Source organism: Neoarius graeffei, chromosome 7, assembly GCF_027579695.1.
Source record: "Neoarius graeffei isolate fNeoGra1 chromosome 7, fNeoGra1.pri, whole genome shotgun sequence".
Taxonomy (NCBI): Eukaryota; Metazoa; Chordata; class Actinopteri; order Siluriformes; family Ariidae; genus Neoarius; species Neoarius graeffei.
The window spans coordinates 47,855,283-47,873,778 of NC_083575.1; the positions used below are offsets into that span (position 1 = coordinate 47,855,283).

The window sequence follows — 18,496 nt, forward strand, 5'->3', positions numbered from 1 at the left end:
GAATGCTACAGAGCGTGAACCTCTGGGAGACTGGATATGACATATAATTCATTCCATTTCCAGCCATATTTGCCAATGTTTTCTTTCCTTGTTGCTTTGACTTTGCCATCAGTTGTGTTACAGTGAAGCAGTATGAGTATTCAGATTATGCAGGTATCAGTAGTTCAGTTGCAGTATCACTGCATCATCATTTATGTATGTTTTCCCACACATAGGCTGCATCTGAATACTCATACTGCCTTACTATATCGTATGCAAAAAAACAGTATGGCATAACCCACTGGGTGTCCGAATACTCAGTAGGCATTTAATAGTAATTGAACAATACCTGGCTGATCTACTACTGTACATTCATAGTATGTAAACGTACTAGAAGGTACAGTCATGGTTGGGTAGTAGGTACTTAACTGATGTTAGTGCATACTGAGTATTTGGATTCAGCCATAGACTTTACTTGGCAACTTTAATTACTTTAATTTGGTGACCCATTTTAGCCAACAAGTATGAAGAAAGAGAATGGTTTTCAATGTGAGTGGGAATGGGGTATGTGTTAGCCCTGTGTTAGATTGGTGACCTATCCAGGGTGTACCCTGCCATTGTTGCCCAATGTCAGCTGGGACTGCCTCCATGACCTACATACAGTGGATAAGCAGTATAGAAATTGAATGAATGTTCTCAGTATGGCACTCACCTGTCTCTGAGTGGGATCTCCTTCTGTGTTTTGTTTTTCACATCGCCTACCATCTACTGACCTACAGGATGGTGAATACATGCTACTAGTATGGTTGAGTCATCCTCTTTTGCTATACCATGCCCTTCACCACTGAACCTGTGAAGCTAGCTGGACTTCACTAACATGCATACAAGGGCTGGAGTAGACTTCCCCTTGTATATCCACTGAGTCTCCCTTGGTGCTTTGGCTCAGCACGACAGCCCCCACACTCTCATGACAAGTGAGCCTATGGCTAAGTGAAGCTAACCCAGTCATGTGGGTCTCCCTCACTATACCATGCTCTGTTCACTCTTGAGCCTGCTACATTAGCCGGATCACTGATGTATGACACCGGAACTGGGTGGAGTCTCCCTCTGTGTATCCTGATTCAACCCACCAGTCAAATTCTTTCTTGGCGTCTTGTCTTTTTCCACATGTCCCACTGTCTAGCTACTAGTGTTATCTAAGCACTGTTCATAGTTAGCCTGATATGTTAGACACTTGCTAACAACACCAGAGCTGTAGTCAGTTTCCTTCTGTTCTTCATGCTGATGAGGTAGCATAGCATTTTTTTTTTACCTATAATCTTCCACAGGCGGCATGGTGGTGTAGTGGTTAGCACTGTCGCCTCACAGCAAGAAGGTTCTGGGTTTGAACCCAGCGGCCGACAAGGACCTTTCTGTGTGGAGTTAGCGTGTTCTCCCTGTGTCTGCATGGGTTTCCTCCCACAGTCCAAAGATATGCAGGTTAGGTTAATTGGTGGCTCTAAATTGACCATGAGTGTGAATGGTTGTTTGTGTCTCTATGTGTGTGCGCCAGCCCTGTGATGAGCTGGCGACTTGTCCAGGGTGTACCCCGCCTCTCGCCCATGGTCAGCTAGGATAGGCTTCAGCTTGCCCTGTGACCCTGCACGGGATAAGCGGTTACAGACACAACAACAACAATCTTCCACATCCCCATACCCTCACATGTGAGGGAGCTGGTTGAGGTCTTGCTCCTAGTAGTGCACTACCTGGGCCAGGACATGAGGCAGCTCTCTGCTCTAGTTTATGCACAACACTAGGTATGGTCGGACACCAATAAATCATACCGTGCAGCCACAGAACTGCTTCATGTCAGTTTATCTGTGTGATGCATACTTCCATGTTTCTACTGTGCCAAAAATACTTTTGGTGTTGAAGTATGCCTTTCAAGGACAGGCAGAGTCTGATAGCCAGGTGTGTCAGGATAGTGCTATAATTGAATGACTTTCTCCTATGTGCCTTGACCACACTTTATATTACTTAGTCTCATGGTGAACACTAACAAAGTGGTGTCCCAGATCTGTGAAAGGTTTGGCAAGATACAGGAGGACATTTTCACTGATGCTAAATTAACTCACTGTTGACTGTGGTTCAAGCCATAAAGCCTACAAGAACAAGAAGCATTGGCCCTTGACTGGCCTTTCTGTCTTTCCATTGCATGTCCCCATCTATGCTAAAGATGTATGTTGTGACCAATGCAGTGTGCCACTGGACTGGCATCTCACTGGGTGCTCATGAAAGGAAAAAGGTGCTTCTTTTCGACCTTTCCAGTCAGTCATAAGGTGTCAGTTCTGTTTGACATTGTAGCACTGTATGATAGTATTATAAGGCTTTATCTGAGTTAATATTAAAAGGCAGATAGACCCTTTTGAAACTAAGGTCACAATATAGGGTGTTTCAAAAAAATGTGATATTATTTGAGATGTAAATATCCCAGAAACTACACAGTCTAGGCAAATGAAACTGAACAGGTTTAATGTTGAGCAATATAAGATTTAGTCCTCAAAAATTTGAATGAGAAATTCAAAGGTATGTGGATTCCATGAATGATTTCACAAATTTTCAATATATGCGCTGCCTGAGACACAGACAGCGTTCCTCTTTGAACTTTTTGTGCCGTGTCCTAATCTGCATTGCAGTTGGTGCATTTTTAGAGAATTCTCTCATAAATGCACGCTGCACAGTCTTGTTCGACTGTGTTTGAGCGTACTCAAATTGAGGTTCTACCATGCACACAAAACGTCTTTTCTTTTCCAGTGAATGGCATTTCTATACCTAAAAAGATAAAAATAAAAACCATTAAACCTACAATTTTGACCTGTTTCCACACATGCGGTTAAAATTTGAGGTCAATTGAACGAGAATTGGTAAAGTTATTAGATTGTGAAATGATAGCAAATTTTTTGAAACACCCTGTATGTTACCCAGGTGATATTCACCACACATAGTGTTCAGGAGGGGTGAGGTTCTACAATGCAAAAAGGTATTTAGGTGATATTTACTGCCCCTGACATTTATCCATTGTTCATAGAACCATAGTTACATACCTTTCTATTTATGTTACATCATCTCATCTCATTATCTCTAGCCGCTTTATCCTGTTCTACAGGGTCGCAGGCAAGCTGGAGCCTATCCCAGCTGACTACGGGCGAAAGGCGGGGTACACCCTGGACAAGTCGCCAGGTCATCATAGGGCCGACACATAGACACAGACAACCATTCACACTCACATTCACACCTACGGTCAATTTAGAGTCACCAGTTAACCTAACCTGCATGTCTTTGGACTGTGGGGGAAACCGGAGCACCCGGAGGAAACCCACGCGGACACGGGGAGAACATGCAAACTCCGCACAGAAAGGCCCTCGCCGGCCACGGGGCTCGAACCCGGACCTTCTTGCTGTGAGGCGACAGCGCTAACCACTACACCACCGTGCCGCCCTATGTTACATCAAACATATTAATACTACAATCTCATTATTGCTACATGCAAAACTCTACACATCATCTCTCTTCATAAGTCAAACAGCATCATAAAGGAATACAAATTATCTCCAGTTTTCTCTGTCACTGAAGTAGGGGATGTGCTACTTGGCAGTTGGACTTCATGCACCCATATATCCATTCACATACACATTGCTTGGTTTGTACGGCTTTTACCAGTTCCACATTGCTGCACTCCACTTGATACAACATCAGGAGAGGCTTTTTTCTATCCACAGAGCCCATTAAGGTCTCTAAGGTTCAGTCCCTTTGTCATTTTGAGAGTGGACTAGTGCAATTCAGTCCTGGCAGGTTGTGCATCTGTGTGCGAGATGAGAATACACCTTGGATGGGACTAGAGTCCATTACAGGGCAACACACACACACACACACACACACACACACACACACACACACATCTAAATGCAATTTAGAGTGATGTTTTCAGTAGGGGCGGCATGGTGGTGTAGTGGTTAGCACTGTCACCTCACAGCAAGAGGTCCTGGGTTCGAGCCCAGTGGCCAGCGAGGGCCTTTCTGTGTGGAGTCTCCCCATGTCTGTGTGGGTTTCCACCAGGTCCTCCGGTTCAAGGCAGCCATTCAGCCCAAACCCTGACAGTAACCAGATTCCCCCACAGTCCAAAGACATGCAGGTTAGGTTAACTGGTGACTCTAAATTGACCGTAGGTGTGAATGTGAGTGTGAATGGTTGTCTGTGTCTATGTGTCGGCCCTGTGATGACCTGGCGACTTGTCCAGGGTGTACCCCACCTTTCGCCCGTAGTCAGCTGGGATAGGCTCCAGCTTGCCTGCGACCCTGTAGGACATGGATGGATGGATGGATGTTTTCAGTAGGTAGGAGGAAACTGCATGCTAACACACTTAACTGTATGAGGATATGGTTTGACAGAGACTACAAAGCACTTGTGTAAGTGGCTCTGAATAAAGGTGTACGCTGGAGATGCAAATGAACTTCACCACAGAACAGAAATGCTGCAGCCACCCAGGTTTGTTTTGCTGGCATGAGGTTACATCCCACTACTGCGCAGTATACTGATGTGTTCGACACCATAAGAAGCCTAACATTTGATTAGTACATTAATATGAGTTTTGAAACGTATCCCTCGTTTCAGTATGGACCCCCTCTCTCTCAGCCTGAACTTATTGTTCAAGGCAGCCATTCAGCCCAAACCCTGACAGTAACCAGACTGTTGCCAGATTGGGATTAGATCCTCACACGTCTATAGTCTTAAATATAATTTGTATGAAAATAAAGCTGCGTTATCTGATATTATTTAAGATTCTTTAATCGATTATTTGCAACTATTTTTATTGTTATTTTATATAACTCAGGTTTAAAGTGGAGGAACGTTTGAGGAAAAAAGGAGGATTCTTGGAGCAGCAGCTCGGAACAACCTGGCAACCCTGAATGCTGAGAGCGTTGGCCAGCGTTTGAGAGCGCAGTTCGGACTGGGAGATGGATATGCATGCACAGTGTGTGCTGGAGTCAGTGTGCAGATGTTCAGAAACCTGAACTGGAAGAGCACGGATTAAATCCACATCTGTTTCGAAGCAGGCATCTTAAAAAACGCTTCCTCGAAAGACATGCAGGTATTGGCATTAAATCCAAAATAGCATGGGTTTGTGTTGGAGCATTAAGATTATTCCTAAAGGGAACAATTAAGTTAAATGTGCAGGAGATGGACTTAGTCAAGCCACACTGGGAAAGTGATTTGTTCAGAATAAAAACAGATATGTTAGGGAATATAGTCACCACCAGGGGAAAAAAAGATAATAATATTAATTTGGACCTTTATTTATTTATTTATTTATTTATTTATTTATTTATTTATTATTTTGGCACCAGCACTAGTATGGTGACTTAAAGGAAAAATAAGAAATGCGCATTGAGAAGCAGCAGCACTGATACAGGCTTCCAGTGAAGAGTCTTTGGGCTCCTGAATACCTTTTTAAAGTCCGTGGGCGAGCCGCAAAGTGGTCAGGATAGCGGAATGTTAATGTGGAATCACTACATTGATGGCAGATAAATAAATCAGCTAACACTGTTTCCACAGTGGGCTTTAGGATGTGGGGCTTTTAGGCGATGCTATGAAGCGTTTATGCAGCTGTTTATGGCATCAACAGGCTCTTTATCTGTTCCCCAGCCCTCCATCTGTATTACTGCAGGTTCCAGGTTTCCCTAAACCTACTGTAATCTCATGAAGGGAACTGATAAGTTGTGTCTGATGGCAGAGAGCACTGGAATGTGTAGAACAAGGGGACTTGAGGACCGTGACTGTCAATCCCTTGTGTTAAACTGATGGACTGACATCTGATTGATCAAGTTTCATGGATGGTGATATCCCATCCGTTATGCCGACTAGAAATCAAAATTTCATTTTGTCACTTCTGCCTGAGTGTGATTCAGGTCCATTTCCCAATTAACCCCTCTGCTCATCGAAGCGACTTTAATTTCTTGGATTAACAGAGAGTATAGAAATGGCGAGAAGGGTTGAGAAGCTGATGATCAAGCCCTCCAATCTTTGAAGCAATTTACTTTTGTGTCTATCACCAATGTGTAGAGGTGCGACTGAAAGATTGCTGTCACCGTGTGGGATTGCACTCGATTCTGTCACATTTAACACGTTTCCATCTCCCCTTCTGCTTCATGTTCTATGTACAGAAACAATTTCAAGGAGCATAATCACAACCAGTAAATGGACAGTAAAATCGATAAAAGGTGGCTTGAATGAGGGCACTATATTACTGCTGGATTGCTCGAGGATGTACATTAATACTTCAGTTTTATTAATTTACTGTGTTATTGATTTTGGCTAACTGTTTTGCTGTTCTTGCTGAATACGCCCATAACAGACCTTGGAGAGTTCTGTTAACTTGGGCAACATCCATGGTGCTGATGTCCAGAATGTTTCATTATGACTGTTTTAAAAAGGTGAATAGCTGAAGTTTTTTTTTTGCTGCAGATTAGTCTGATCCAATTTGCCACATGAGGAGTGATATGTAAGCCCAGGTGTGATCCCACCTTGTGGGTGGTGGGGAGAAGAAATGCTGTGCTCCATTGCCATGACAACAAGACTTCTCATTCTACCCTGGCTCATACAGATGAGTGCATGGGGCTCTCCCATTGTACCAGTGCCCGAGACAGGGGAGAGGGAGTGGCTGGAACGGGCACTAAACCATTCCAAGCAGGGTGTGGTGAACCCCAGTGGCCAGCAGCGCCTGGAGGAGATTGATAATCTAGGACTGGAAGGGGTGAGAGGAAGTAACAGAACAAGCAGCAGCAAAATGAAACCCACCTGGAGCTCCTTAAAGCGAGGATCCAAACTTCAGGGAAAGACACTGGAGGCCTGGGCTGAGCAGAACTCTGTAAAGAAAACTGATGAAGATCCAACAGGAGATGCCAATGCCTCAGTGGACACAACTGATGAGTATGTTTACCCTGATTATAGAGGCAAGGGCTGCATGGACGAGACAGGGTTTGTGTTTGCCATTGGTGAGAAGTTTACTCCTGGACCCTCCACATGCCCTTGCCTATGCACAGACGAGGGACCCCTGTGTGACCAACCAGAGTGTCCAAAAGTCCACCCTCGTTGTCTGCGTGTGGACACCAGCCAGTGCTGTCCTCAGTGTAAAGAACAGAAGAATTACTGTGAATTCAGAGGAAAGACCTACGCATCTCTGGAGGAGTTTAAGGTTAGACCATACTTGCTGTAATTAATAGCTTGTTATTCCACTGCTTTATAACAGCCTTTCTCAACCGGGGTGCCGTGGCACCCTGGGGTGCCGTCTGGCTTCGTTAGGGGTGCCGTCAAAAAATTATATATTCTAACATTGAAATAAATAAAATGAATTAAAATTCCAAAAAACGATAGTTACACTAACGCAGATCATCGCCGCCTCATGCATCATCAAAATTTGTCTCACGGCCCCCTTTCCCATGTCACAATGTCACTGCCGGGGTCAGCGTATGGTCAGCATGACTGCATAATAATTAGCCTGCAGGTGATTTTTCATTGCCGCGCAAAGCATTATGAGGTGTGTGTGTGTGTGGGGGGGGGGGGCATCGGGGGATGCAGTGTAGTTTTTGAGTATATTTTATATGGGGGTGCCTTGAGAATTTGCATACTTCTGAAGGCTGCCGTGAGTGAAAAAAGGTTGAGAAACGCTACTTTATAAAACACTCAACTCTGTTCTACAGCATAACAAATATGTAAACAGTTATTTGCTTGTATTTCACCAGCTAAGATTGCAGCCATTTCAAGTAATTGCTAGATACACTGGATGTATTATTAAAGGAAAACTCTGGATTTTTTTTAACCTGGGCCCTATTTTCCAATTTCTTTGGGTCCAAATATTGATAAGGACAAAAACGATTGAAATCGGTCCAATATTGAGTTTGAACACTATAATTAGCAACTGGAAAACGGCTATACAATGTAATTCTACAGGGCAATCATTCATGTCAAAGTGAACCGCTTCTTTTCGTGACTGACAGGCTCATAATCTTATTAGTCAAATCAGTTTATTTGTATAGCGCTTTTAACAACAGACATTGTCGCAAAATAGCTTTACAGAAAAATGAAGTCCTTAAACATATGAGCTAATTTTATCCATCCATCCATTATCCATAACTGCTTATCCTGTGTAGGGTCGCAGGCAAGCTGGAGCCTATCCCAGCTGACTATGGGCGAAAGGCGGGGTACGCCCTGGACAAGTCGCCAGGTCATCACAGGGCTGACACATAGACACAGACAACCATTCACACTCACATTCACACCTACGGTCAATTTAGAGTCACCAGTTAACCTAACCTGCATGTCTTTGGACTGTGGGGGAAACCGGAGCACCCGGAGGAAACCCGCGTAGACACGGGGAGAACATGCAAACTCCACACAGAAAGGGCCCCCGTCGGCCACTGAGCTCAAACCCAGAACTTTCTTGCTGTGAGGTGACAGTGCTAACCACTACACCACCGTGCCGCCACTAATTTTATCCTTAATAAATTTATTTATCCCTGATGAGCAAGCCTGAGGTGCCGGCGGCAAGGAAAAACTCCCTCAGATGACACGAGGAAGAAACCTTGAGAGTAACCAGACTCAAAAGGGAACCCGTCCTCATTTGGGTGATAACAGATAGCGTGATTATAAATAACTTGCTTCTATACTGTAACTGTGTCCTATATATGTCCTATATAGTCACAAAATATAATTGTGTAACCAGCAAATTCATTATAGTTTTAGCATGAAGTCTATTTTGCTAAAACCAGAAATGAACTTGCTGATTGCATAATTAGAATTGTCTGACAAGGTGGAAAGGATCCTAAAAGAGATACACCTGTATCTGTTTACCTCAGTAATTCTAAAGAAACTGCAGAAAATGACTGTTTCTACAGTCATCATTTTTATTTTATTTATCTCTTCTTCCAGTCTCTGACGCAGCAACCCCATTCAGTGCCTGTAGTCGATTATCACACTGGGTCTGGTTTCTGATATTTACAAAAAGGAGTCTTTCCATATTGTCAGACACTCACTCATATTGTCATAATCCACTAAATATTCAGGCATTATTTTGGAAATAGACTTCTTCCTAAATTCTGCATGACTTCTCCTTTTGTAAACATCAGAAAACAGACCCCTTATGATAATCAACTACAGACACTGAATAGGGTTCTGTTTCGCCTGAAAATAGAGCCCAGATTAAAAATCCCAGAATTTTCCTTTAATAGACAATTAATTATCTAGTTCTAGTGATATTTATTTAACAGTTATTCCATTAAATCGAGCCGTACATGTATGGAATCAATTTTGTGCCAAAATGTTCATACAATACTTTTGAAATATCAAACAAAAACGACAAATCAAAATACAAAAAAAGAAAAAAAAGTCAATTTTTTTAGACTGGCAAACAAATTATTCGTGTAATCGTGCAAAATATCAGTCTATTACTCTTCAGAAACCTTTTATTTTTGTTCCGCGTCTTTCTCAGTTTTGTTTGACGTGATTTATTTTGGTTGCGATTCCAGCTTTCTCGTTTGCGCTCCCGGACTTTTTGCTTGCGGTTTTGGCACAAACTTCGCGTGTGGGTGGGCTGTCCAGGAATGCATTCCCATTGGGTAACTTGTGTTTGACTGACAGCTACGCTCAGCCATTCCCCGGAGGCTGTTGCGGCCATTTCCTACTCGGATTCTGGCGGACTGTTTGACGAGTGACCGATCCATTGACGGTAAACAAGGATCGAGTGGACTTCAGTGGCGACTATGATATTGAATTTACACTTTGTTGAATTAATTCAATATCATTGTCACCACTGAAGTCCACTCGATCCTTGTTTACCGTCAATGGATCGGTCACTCGTCAAACAGTCCGCCAGAATCCGAGTAGGAAATGGCCGCAACAGCCTCCGGGGAATGGCTGAGCGTAGCTGTCAGTCAAACACAAGTTACCCAATGGGAATGCATTCCTGGACAGCCCACCCACAAAGCAAAAAGTCAGGGAGCGCAAACGAGAAAGCTGGAATCGCAACCAAAATAAATCACGTCAAACAAAACTGAGAAAGACGCGGAACAAAAATAAAAGGTTTCTGAAGAGTAATAGACTGATATTTTGCACGATTACACGAATAATTTGTTTGCCAGTCTAAAAAATTTGACTTTTTTTTCTTTTTTTGTATTTTGATTTGTCGTTTTTGTTTGATATTTCAAAAGTATTGTATGAACATTTTGGCACAAAATTGATTCCATATACATGAGCTAATAGCCGACGAGGTGCATAGCACCTCGTCGGCTATAAGGCATGTACGACGAGATTGAGTGGAATAACTGTTTTATTCTATCCACATTCACTGGATTTTGAGAAACGGAGCATTTTTATTTTTATTTTTTGCAAATTCGACAAATAAAACCTTTATCCAAAATGTCCGACAAAATCATTTATGCTTAGAATGTAAACAAACCGGCAAAATGACAGTAGCAATTTGTGAAAAATGCTGTAATAATAATTCTTGAAAAATAAAAAAGATGCGTCCTTGCCATCAAATACTTTTATTCCATATTTTGTTGCTTTTTTTGTATTTTTTGGGGGTTTTGTTTTCAAGTAGTTTTTATTTTGTACTCGGTTGGTTCAGCAACACACTCTGCCATTTTGTTTGTTTCTACTCATGGTATATGAGCTGATAGCCTAGTAGTAGAGTAGCTAATCAGAGTGCGCGATTGCTCATATCTAGTGAATGTGGATAAAATAAAGTGCATTATATGGCAGAAAAAAAAATGATAGTCAGCTCAGGTATCACTCACATTACCCTGCTGGTTCCCTGGATATCTGTTCATCACATACTGTAGGTGAATTGAATTTTTGTGCACCAGTGGACTCAAGTCGAAATAATTTAATATGTACACATCATACCTTGATTCACTATTGATTTCAGCAGAACAAAATTTGCTGCATTCTTGTTCTTACTTTTTCTTTGTCTCAGTCAAAAGATTCATCAGAGCTTTTTTGTTTAAAAATCTTATCCTTGTCCGCCTGGAATAACCCCATAATGGCAAGATGATATTATTGTTTTCCCTGGTGCTCAATGATCTAAATGGCATCTGCAGTCCCAGAGCTGCTATTCAGATGTAAATCATGATGTTAAAAAAGCACACATTTTGGTGGCTATCCAGTGCTTACTGATTAGTCACAAGCCTTACTCGGACGCAGCACTTGTGTTGTAAGGTGAGAAACAGTATCAGGTCTACAAATATTTTTTTTGAACTCTGAGTCACTCACCAGAGAGATATTTGTAGCTGCTTGTTGTTTGTTGTTAGGTCTCTGCTCATTTTCATGCTTTCATATTTTTCATGTCTGCTTTCATTTGCCTTATCATTGAAGACCTCTGCAACACAAATTAAGTCTATTTACAAAGAATGGCAATATCTAGAGGCCGGGTTTAATATTCCTAATACATATGTAAAAGGCAAGCTTAACAATTAGAGTCTTGGCAGAGGAAACATACTCAGCATAATATGTGTTAAGAAAACCCTGCAGGGCTGTTCTCTTATGGAGGTGAGGTGTGGTTTCATCTGTTCAACATTTATTATCCTTTTCAGTGTAGATGATATGTCACAAGTTCATGCTCAACAAGTTGCCATAAATAAATCCCTTTTCTTCTGGCAGAAATAGAGTACGTAGCATGCTGTTCATTGTTCTCTCAGCTGGAGATACTCTTCATGCGTTTTGTGCCTGGAAAATAAAGAGAAGTGAGCATAACCTGTTAGTAAGCATACTAGGTGTTTTCTGGGGCATTAGGATGTGGGTCTCTGAACACCAATACCTTAGTAAACCTCTGTAAACCTCAAGATTTACCACGCTGGCAGAATTAGTTTCTCTATCATGAAACTGCATTTACAAAACATAGCAGCTACAAAGGTGTGTCATGTTCATCGATCTAGCTGTCTGCCAGAGTATATTGGAGTTGTCTAGCAGACTTTCAGCTTTAATTTGTGGGAATTTACATCCAAATTAGGTGAACAGATTAGGAATTGCAGCACTTTTTATATATAACTCTCCTGTTTTTAAAGAACCAATAGTAATTGGACATACAGTACTAAGATGATCAAAATTAAATGGTCATTTTTGATACTTGGTTGCAAATTCTATGCAGTCAATGACTGCCTGAAGTCTGGAACCCACAGATATCACCAGACGCTCGGGTTTCTTTCATGGTGATTCCCTGCCAGGACTGTGTTTCAGCTTTTCTTAGTTCCTGCTTGTTTTTGGAGTATTTTGCCTTCAGCAAGTGAAATCCATATTCAATCAGATTCGGATCACGTGATTAACTTGGCCATTGCAGAACATTCCACGTCTTTGCGTTAAAAAGTCTTGATTTGCTTTTGAAGTATGCTTTGGGTCATTGTCCATCTGCATTGTGAAATGCTATCTGATGAGTTTGGAAGCAGTTGGCTGAATCTGAGCAGAGAATATAGCCTTATAGCCTGGCTAACGCGACTTCAAAGCTCTCCGAGCTATTGGTCTGGCCAAGCTATTAAGCCAAACCGTTTCCCAGAGCCCGTGCTTGACCCGCCTCCCTGAAATGCCTCAGTTTGCTACTGGTCGAAGCCAGAAAAGGCTGTGACGAAGCTTAAACCAATCACATCACTCTTTCCTCTGACGTATGCGACGCGACGGGGCTAACTGGTAGATTAAACTCTTACCGAAGCCGGTCGGGAGCAAGGCGAAAACGTCCTTCCTTTCAATAAATACCTCCAGGGCTGCTGTTTGCTCCATTTTCAATGAGAACTTCCCGTTGAATGCTTTCAATACAGCATCTACCGCTGTGTTAAAGGCTTGCCGCTGCTCCATGTTCGTGATGTGAATGAAGCACTTCCGGCATAGATTCTGTAAACAATCTATGGCTTCCGGTCGCAGTTCTACTACGTCACTGCCTTGAACACGCCTCTACCCAGGGCCGTTGGAGATGCTCAAAGTTGATTGGTTCCCGATTTTTCGGGAGTTTGGAAATGCTGTAGATAGCCTGCCTGGCCAGACTAAGCTCGGAACAGGCCCTCGTGTTGCATCACGCTTAGGATGGGCGGGCCCAGGCTAATAGCCTTATATTATATGGATATGAGTGTTTTACTGGGAAATACGTCACTCATATTTTTCATACAAACTACATCCGGGACAGGCGGCACGGTGGTGTAGTGGTTAGCACTGTCGCCTCACAGCAAGAAGGTCCGAGGACCTTTCTATGTGGAGTTTGCATGTTCTCCCCGTGTCTGTGTGGATTTCCTCCACACAGCTCCGGTTTCCCCCACAGTCCAAAGACATGCAGGTTAGGTTAACTGGTGGCTCTAAATTGAGCGTAGGTGTGAATGTGAGTGTGAATGGTTGTCTGTGTCTATGCGTCAGCCCTGTGATGACCTGGCGACTTGTCCAGGGTGTACCCCGCCTCTCGCCCATAGTCAGCTGGGATAGGCTCCAGCTTGCCTGTGACCCTGTAGAACAGGATAAGTGGCTACAGATAATGGATGGATGGATGGATGGATGGATGGATGGATGGATACATCCGGGACATGGAGAACGGCAACTGTGACATATTTCTCTATATGTCACTCGTGAGGACATTGATGAATTGTTTTGATAAATTTGGGTACTTTTTGTTTGTGAATGCATCTATATAATAAAAAGAAAATCACACGTTAGCTTGAAGATATGAAGTTTATCTTCTCGTGTTGAAAAACTTGTATTTTCATATGAAATACATCGTGGATCTGAGTGACATATTTCCCCGATATTTCACTCCGATGACGTCACTCCCAATGTTTTCCGACTGACTAGACGTGCGTTGTCAAAATGGTGAATTGGTTCGAAATTAAAATTCTTTTGATTAACTTGCATATTTTTTGTTTTGTGGATGTGTCCATATAATATAAAGAACATTACATGGTGGCGCAAAGATATGAAGTTTATCTTCTCGTGTTGAAAAATGTATCGCTTGTTCGCATCGTTCACTCGTGAAATATGCATTTACTACTCGAAGATAAACTTCATATCTTCACGCAACCATGTAATATCCTCTATTTACACTTCATAATTCATCCTGCTGCTTTTGTTAGTAGTCACATCATCAATAAATACAAGGGAACCAGTTCCCCTGGCAGCCGTACATGTCTACATCATAAGTTATGTGGTATGCTTCAGGTCATGAGCAGTTCTTTTCCTTTTCCATAAATTTCTCTTTCCATCATTCTGATACAATTTGATATTTGTGTTATCTGTCCATAGAATATTGTCCCAGAACTGTATGGGCATTTTTAGATGCCTTTTGACAAACTGTATTCTGGCCTTCCTGTTTGGAGGCTTACCACTGGTTTACATCTTTATGGTAAACCCTCTGATTTACTCTGGTGAAGTTGCCTCTTGATTGTTGACACAGAGTTGAGCTCATATTCGTTATTTAATTTCAACTCCATTACACTGTGATATACTGTACATGATCAACAGCTAAAATAACGATAACTTTGTCATTGTTCAAATGTATATGGACCTGACTGTGTGTACTGTGTATATTGTATATACTATAAATATATTATATGGCTATCACACCCATATCTGGTTCCCATAACTGTTGCTATAAAGTTGGAAGCACACAATTGTATAGGATGTCTTTGTCTGCTGTAGCATTAAAGTTTCCCTTCACTAGAACTAAGAGGCCCAAATATGTTCCAGCATGACAATGCTCCTATGCACAAAGTGAGGTCCATAAAGACATGGATTGCAAGGTTGGAGCTAAAGAACTCGAGTGGCTCAAGTCCTGACCTCAACGCCACTGAATGCCATAGGGATGAATTGGAATGCCGACTGCGTGCCTGGTCACATAATTACCTAACGTCACTAATGAACAATCCAAAATCTAGTAGTAAGCCTTTCCAGAAGCATGGAGATTATTATGACCGCAATCAGGGGACCAACTGCATGTTAATACCCATGGTTTTGGAATGGGCATATATGGGTGCGATGGTCAGGTGTCCACATACTTTTGGATATATAGTGTGTGTATACACACTTACAAACAGTCCATAAATATATGCTCTTTTGGATTAGTGTATAGTGAGTTTGGTATCACTGTGTAACAATTTTGCTGTGTACATATGTAATGTTTATGTGGGTTCATGTACTGTATCTAGGTGTCTCCATGTGAGAAATGCCGATGTGAACCCAATGGGGAGGTTTTGTGTTCTGTGTCAGCTTGCCCGCAGACAGAGTGTGTGGATCCTGTATATGAACCTGACCAGTGCTGCCCAGTGTGCAAGAGCGGTAAGTCCCTTATCTCTTGCTCCCTCCCTTTTCTTTTACACTTTTTGCCTTAATCTTTCTTGGTGTGTTTCGTTCCCTGTCTGTATCTCTGCCTCTTTTTCTCATCTCCTTCTGAGTCTCCCTGTCTCTTATAAGCAAAGTGAAAATCACTTCTCAGAAGCGACTGTAGTGACTTGCCTGCAGTACGTTCAATTACCTCCCCTCACAGTTCCCCAGAAAGACAGCATGGTAGAAGTGTACCATGATTGGGCATTGCATGTGTTTTCATCTCATTCACCCATTGACAACTTGAACATTTACATTTAGATGACATAACGGGTTTTGATTTTTCATGAAAATAAAATAGTTTTGTGAACTGTCAGGATGTTACATTATGTAAATTAAATGTTTGCTACAGAGTTCTTTGTTTCTTTCATAAAATTTAGTTAAGCAAGTAAATAATCAGCTGAGTACCACATAACACCACAGTAAAGATTTCATTTAAGAAATAACTAACCAAAGCCATTTGACTCCCCCACCCCCATTACCTGTAATCTGGCAGTGCTCAGAATTATGGTGGAAAAACTCTACCATTTCACTACATGACAATGAATGACTTGAATAGGGTCAATATTTGCAGACGCATCAAGTTTTAAAATGGCTTGATAACGTTTTCCATGAGCAACATTACCAGAATGGAGAAATTCTTTTACCAGTCCTTCTACTAATAAACCATCAGAGTTCCTCTGCCTGATTTATGAAGGTGAGATGAGATGATTAACTCTAGCAGGTGTTTCAGTGCCTGCTTTCAGCAGCCCAAGGGCACTGATGATTAAACATTTGCACAAAAAACGATGTTATCACTTTATTTGTCTGCAAAAACTGTTGAGTGAGCTGTGGAAAACCACTCAATCAGGAAACTGCCGAGAATAGAAAAGACTCCATTTTCTGCAGTGCTGCCTGATTAGTGCAAATGAAAAATTCGTCTTTGCACTTTCACTTTTCTGGGCTGTGCCTGCTGGCACAATTTGGCTAATGAAATGAGCTAAAAAGCCTGAACATTGTATAAAATAAGTGTATGTGTGGATTGCTGAATCAGAACATATTATAGTGTTTGGGGGAAAGTTTGCAGAATCACAGATTATTTGGAGCCATAGCAATCTAAGATCATTTCACACTGCACACCCTATACTGTGGCTCCCTGTGCTTCTTCTCTGATCCTAATCCAACATGGCACCATTAGCTGTGTTGCTTTCTTCAGCAAAACAGGATGACAACTCAGGATATGGATCTCAGGCTCACAGCTAAAATTCCGTGCTCAGTTGTTAAAAAAAAAAAGAAAAAAGGGAAATTTATTATTTTAAAAAGGCATCAAAATTAATTATAGAGGAATTTTGTTAAGCCTGGCTTGGATGAACAGAATATTTGAATACATGGATATAGAGCCCGTGAAACAGAAAAGCAAATGTCAACGGGAACAGGGGTGATATTAAGACTGAAGCACCAAACACAGCAGCAGAACAAATGCCAGTGTGTGCACTCAAGCAGTCAGGATTTATGCTTTTAAGATGAGGTGGAACTCCTTCCTCTATGCAGAGAATTACAGTTGCTAGTATTTTACGATATTTCACAAGACCACCTAATTTCAGTGTGCTTACCAGGTGATGTGACATGAAAATGTTAATGCATTTTTCTTCTGCATATTTCCGAGTGAAACTGCTTATTTGGGTAGACGAGGGTTTTGACTTTATTCATCAAAATTTGATTGCCATGTGACGGGTGCTCAGGCCAAAACCAACATGAAGTCTGGTCTGGACACTCGCCTGCAGTCAGTTGTGAAGGACAACTCACCTGCAACACCACTGGCACACTCATTAGAGGAGGCAGAGATGGAGGAATAGGATGAACATTTTGTTCTCGGGTCAGGCCATAATTATTTAAGGATGTGTACATGCAGCTGAGAACAGGCAAAAGCAAAGGCCAGTGTAGAGCTGTCTTAGGTGTGGGTGGAGCACAGAGGACGGCAGGACAAAGCTTCAGGGAACAACAGGCTTTTATTGCCAGACTTTTCAGTATAACAATCGTTCCTATTTGGTAAATACACACACACACACACACACACACACGCTGTGTTCTTGTCCCGGGAAGAGTTCTCCTCTGCTCTCCCTCTGCCTCCTTAAATAGGGCGCGGTTACTGGGAAGACACACAAACACAGGTTAATTACCGTCAGGTGTAGTGATTCTGCCACTCACCTTCCCTGGCTCCGCCCTCCTGTCACAGACCGGCGCTTGACCACGCCCCCGCTGCCACATACCCTCACCGCCCGACTCAGGCCGGGCGCCCGTCCGGCCCGCAGCCGACTCCCCCCACCTGACGGGAGAGGAAGTCCGCCACGACCATCTGCGCCCCCGGCCTGTGGACCACCTTGAAATTGAAGGGTTGGAGTGCCAGATACCAACAGGTGATCCGCGCGTTGGCATCTTTCATGCGGTGGAGCCACTGGAGGGGCGCATGGTCCGAACAGAGGGTGAAAGGGCACCCCAGCAGGTAGTAACGGAGGGCGAGGACCGCCCACTTGATCGCCAGGCATTCCTTCTCAATAGTGCTGTAGCGCCCCTCACGCACCGACAGCTTCCTGCTGATGTACAGGATGGGGCGGTCCTCCCCCTCCACCTCCTGGGACAACACCGCCCCCAGCCCTCTGTCCGACGCGTCGGTCTGCAACACAAAAGGGAGAGAAAAGTCAGGGGAGTATAATAGTGGCCCCCCACACAGTGCAGCCTTTACCTCAGAGAATGCCCGCTGCCAGTCGTTACTATAAATGATAATATCATCAAGATATGCGGCCGCATAGGTGGCGTGGGGCCGGAGGACCCTGTCCATCAGCCGCTGAAACGTAGCGGGCGCCCCAAACAGCCCAAAAGGAAGTGTGACAAATTGGTGTAAGCCGAACGGTGTGGAAAAGGCCGTTTTCTCCCGGGATAATGGAGTCAAGGGGATCTGCCAATATCCCTTCGTCAAATCCAGTGTCGAGTAAAAGCGAGCCGTGCCTAGTTGATCGAGCAGCTGGTCAATACGAGGCATTGGGTACGCGTCGAATTTAGACACCGCGTTGACTTTTCTATAGTCCACACAGAACCGGACCGACCCGTCGGCCTTGGGTACCAAGACCACCGGGCTGCTCCAGTCACTGTGGGACTCCTC

General features: G+C 43.0%; 1 protein-coding gene across 1 annotated transcript in view; it reads left to right on the plus strand.

The window, feature by feature from the left end:
- Window positions 1-4,918: 4,918 nt before the first annotated feature.
- The window catches only part of vwc2 (von Willebrand factor C domain containing 2), a 39,838-nt gene continuing 26,260 nt past the window's right edge, over window positions 4,919-18,496 (plus strand). Inside the window, exons 1-3 of the mRNA XM_060924703.1 lie at window positions 4,919-5,107; window positions 6,481-7,210; window positions 15,183-15,312. Coding sequence (XP_060780686.1) covers window positions 6,563-7,210; window positions 15,183-15,312 — 778 coding nt within the window. The 5' untranslated portion in view covers window positions 4,919-5,107; window positions 6,481-6,562. The remainder of the gene's footprint in view (window positions 5,108-6,480; window positions 7,211-15,182; window positions 15,313-18,496) is intronic.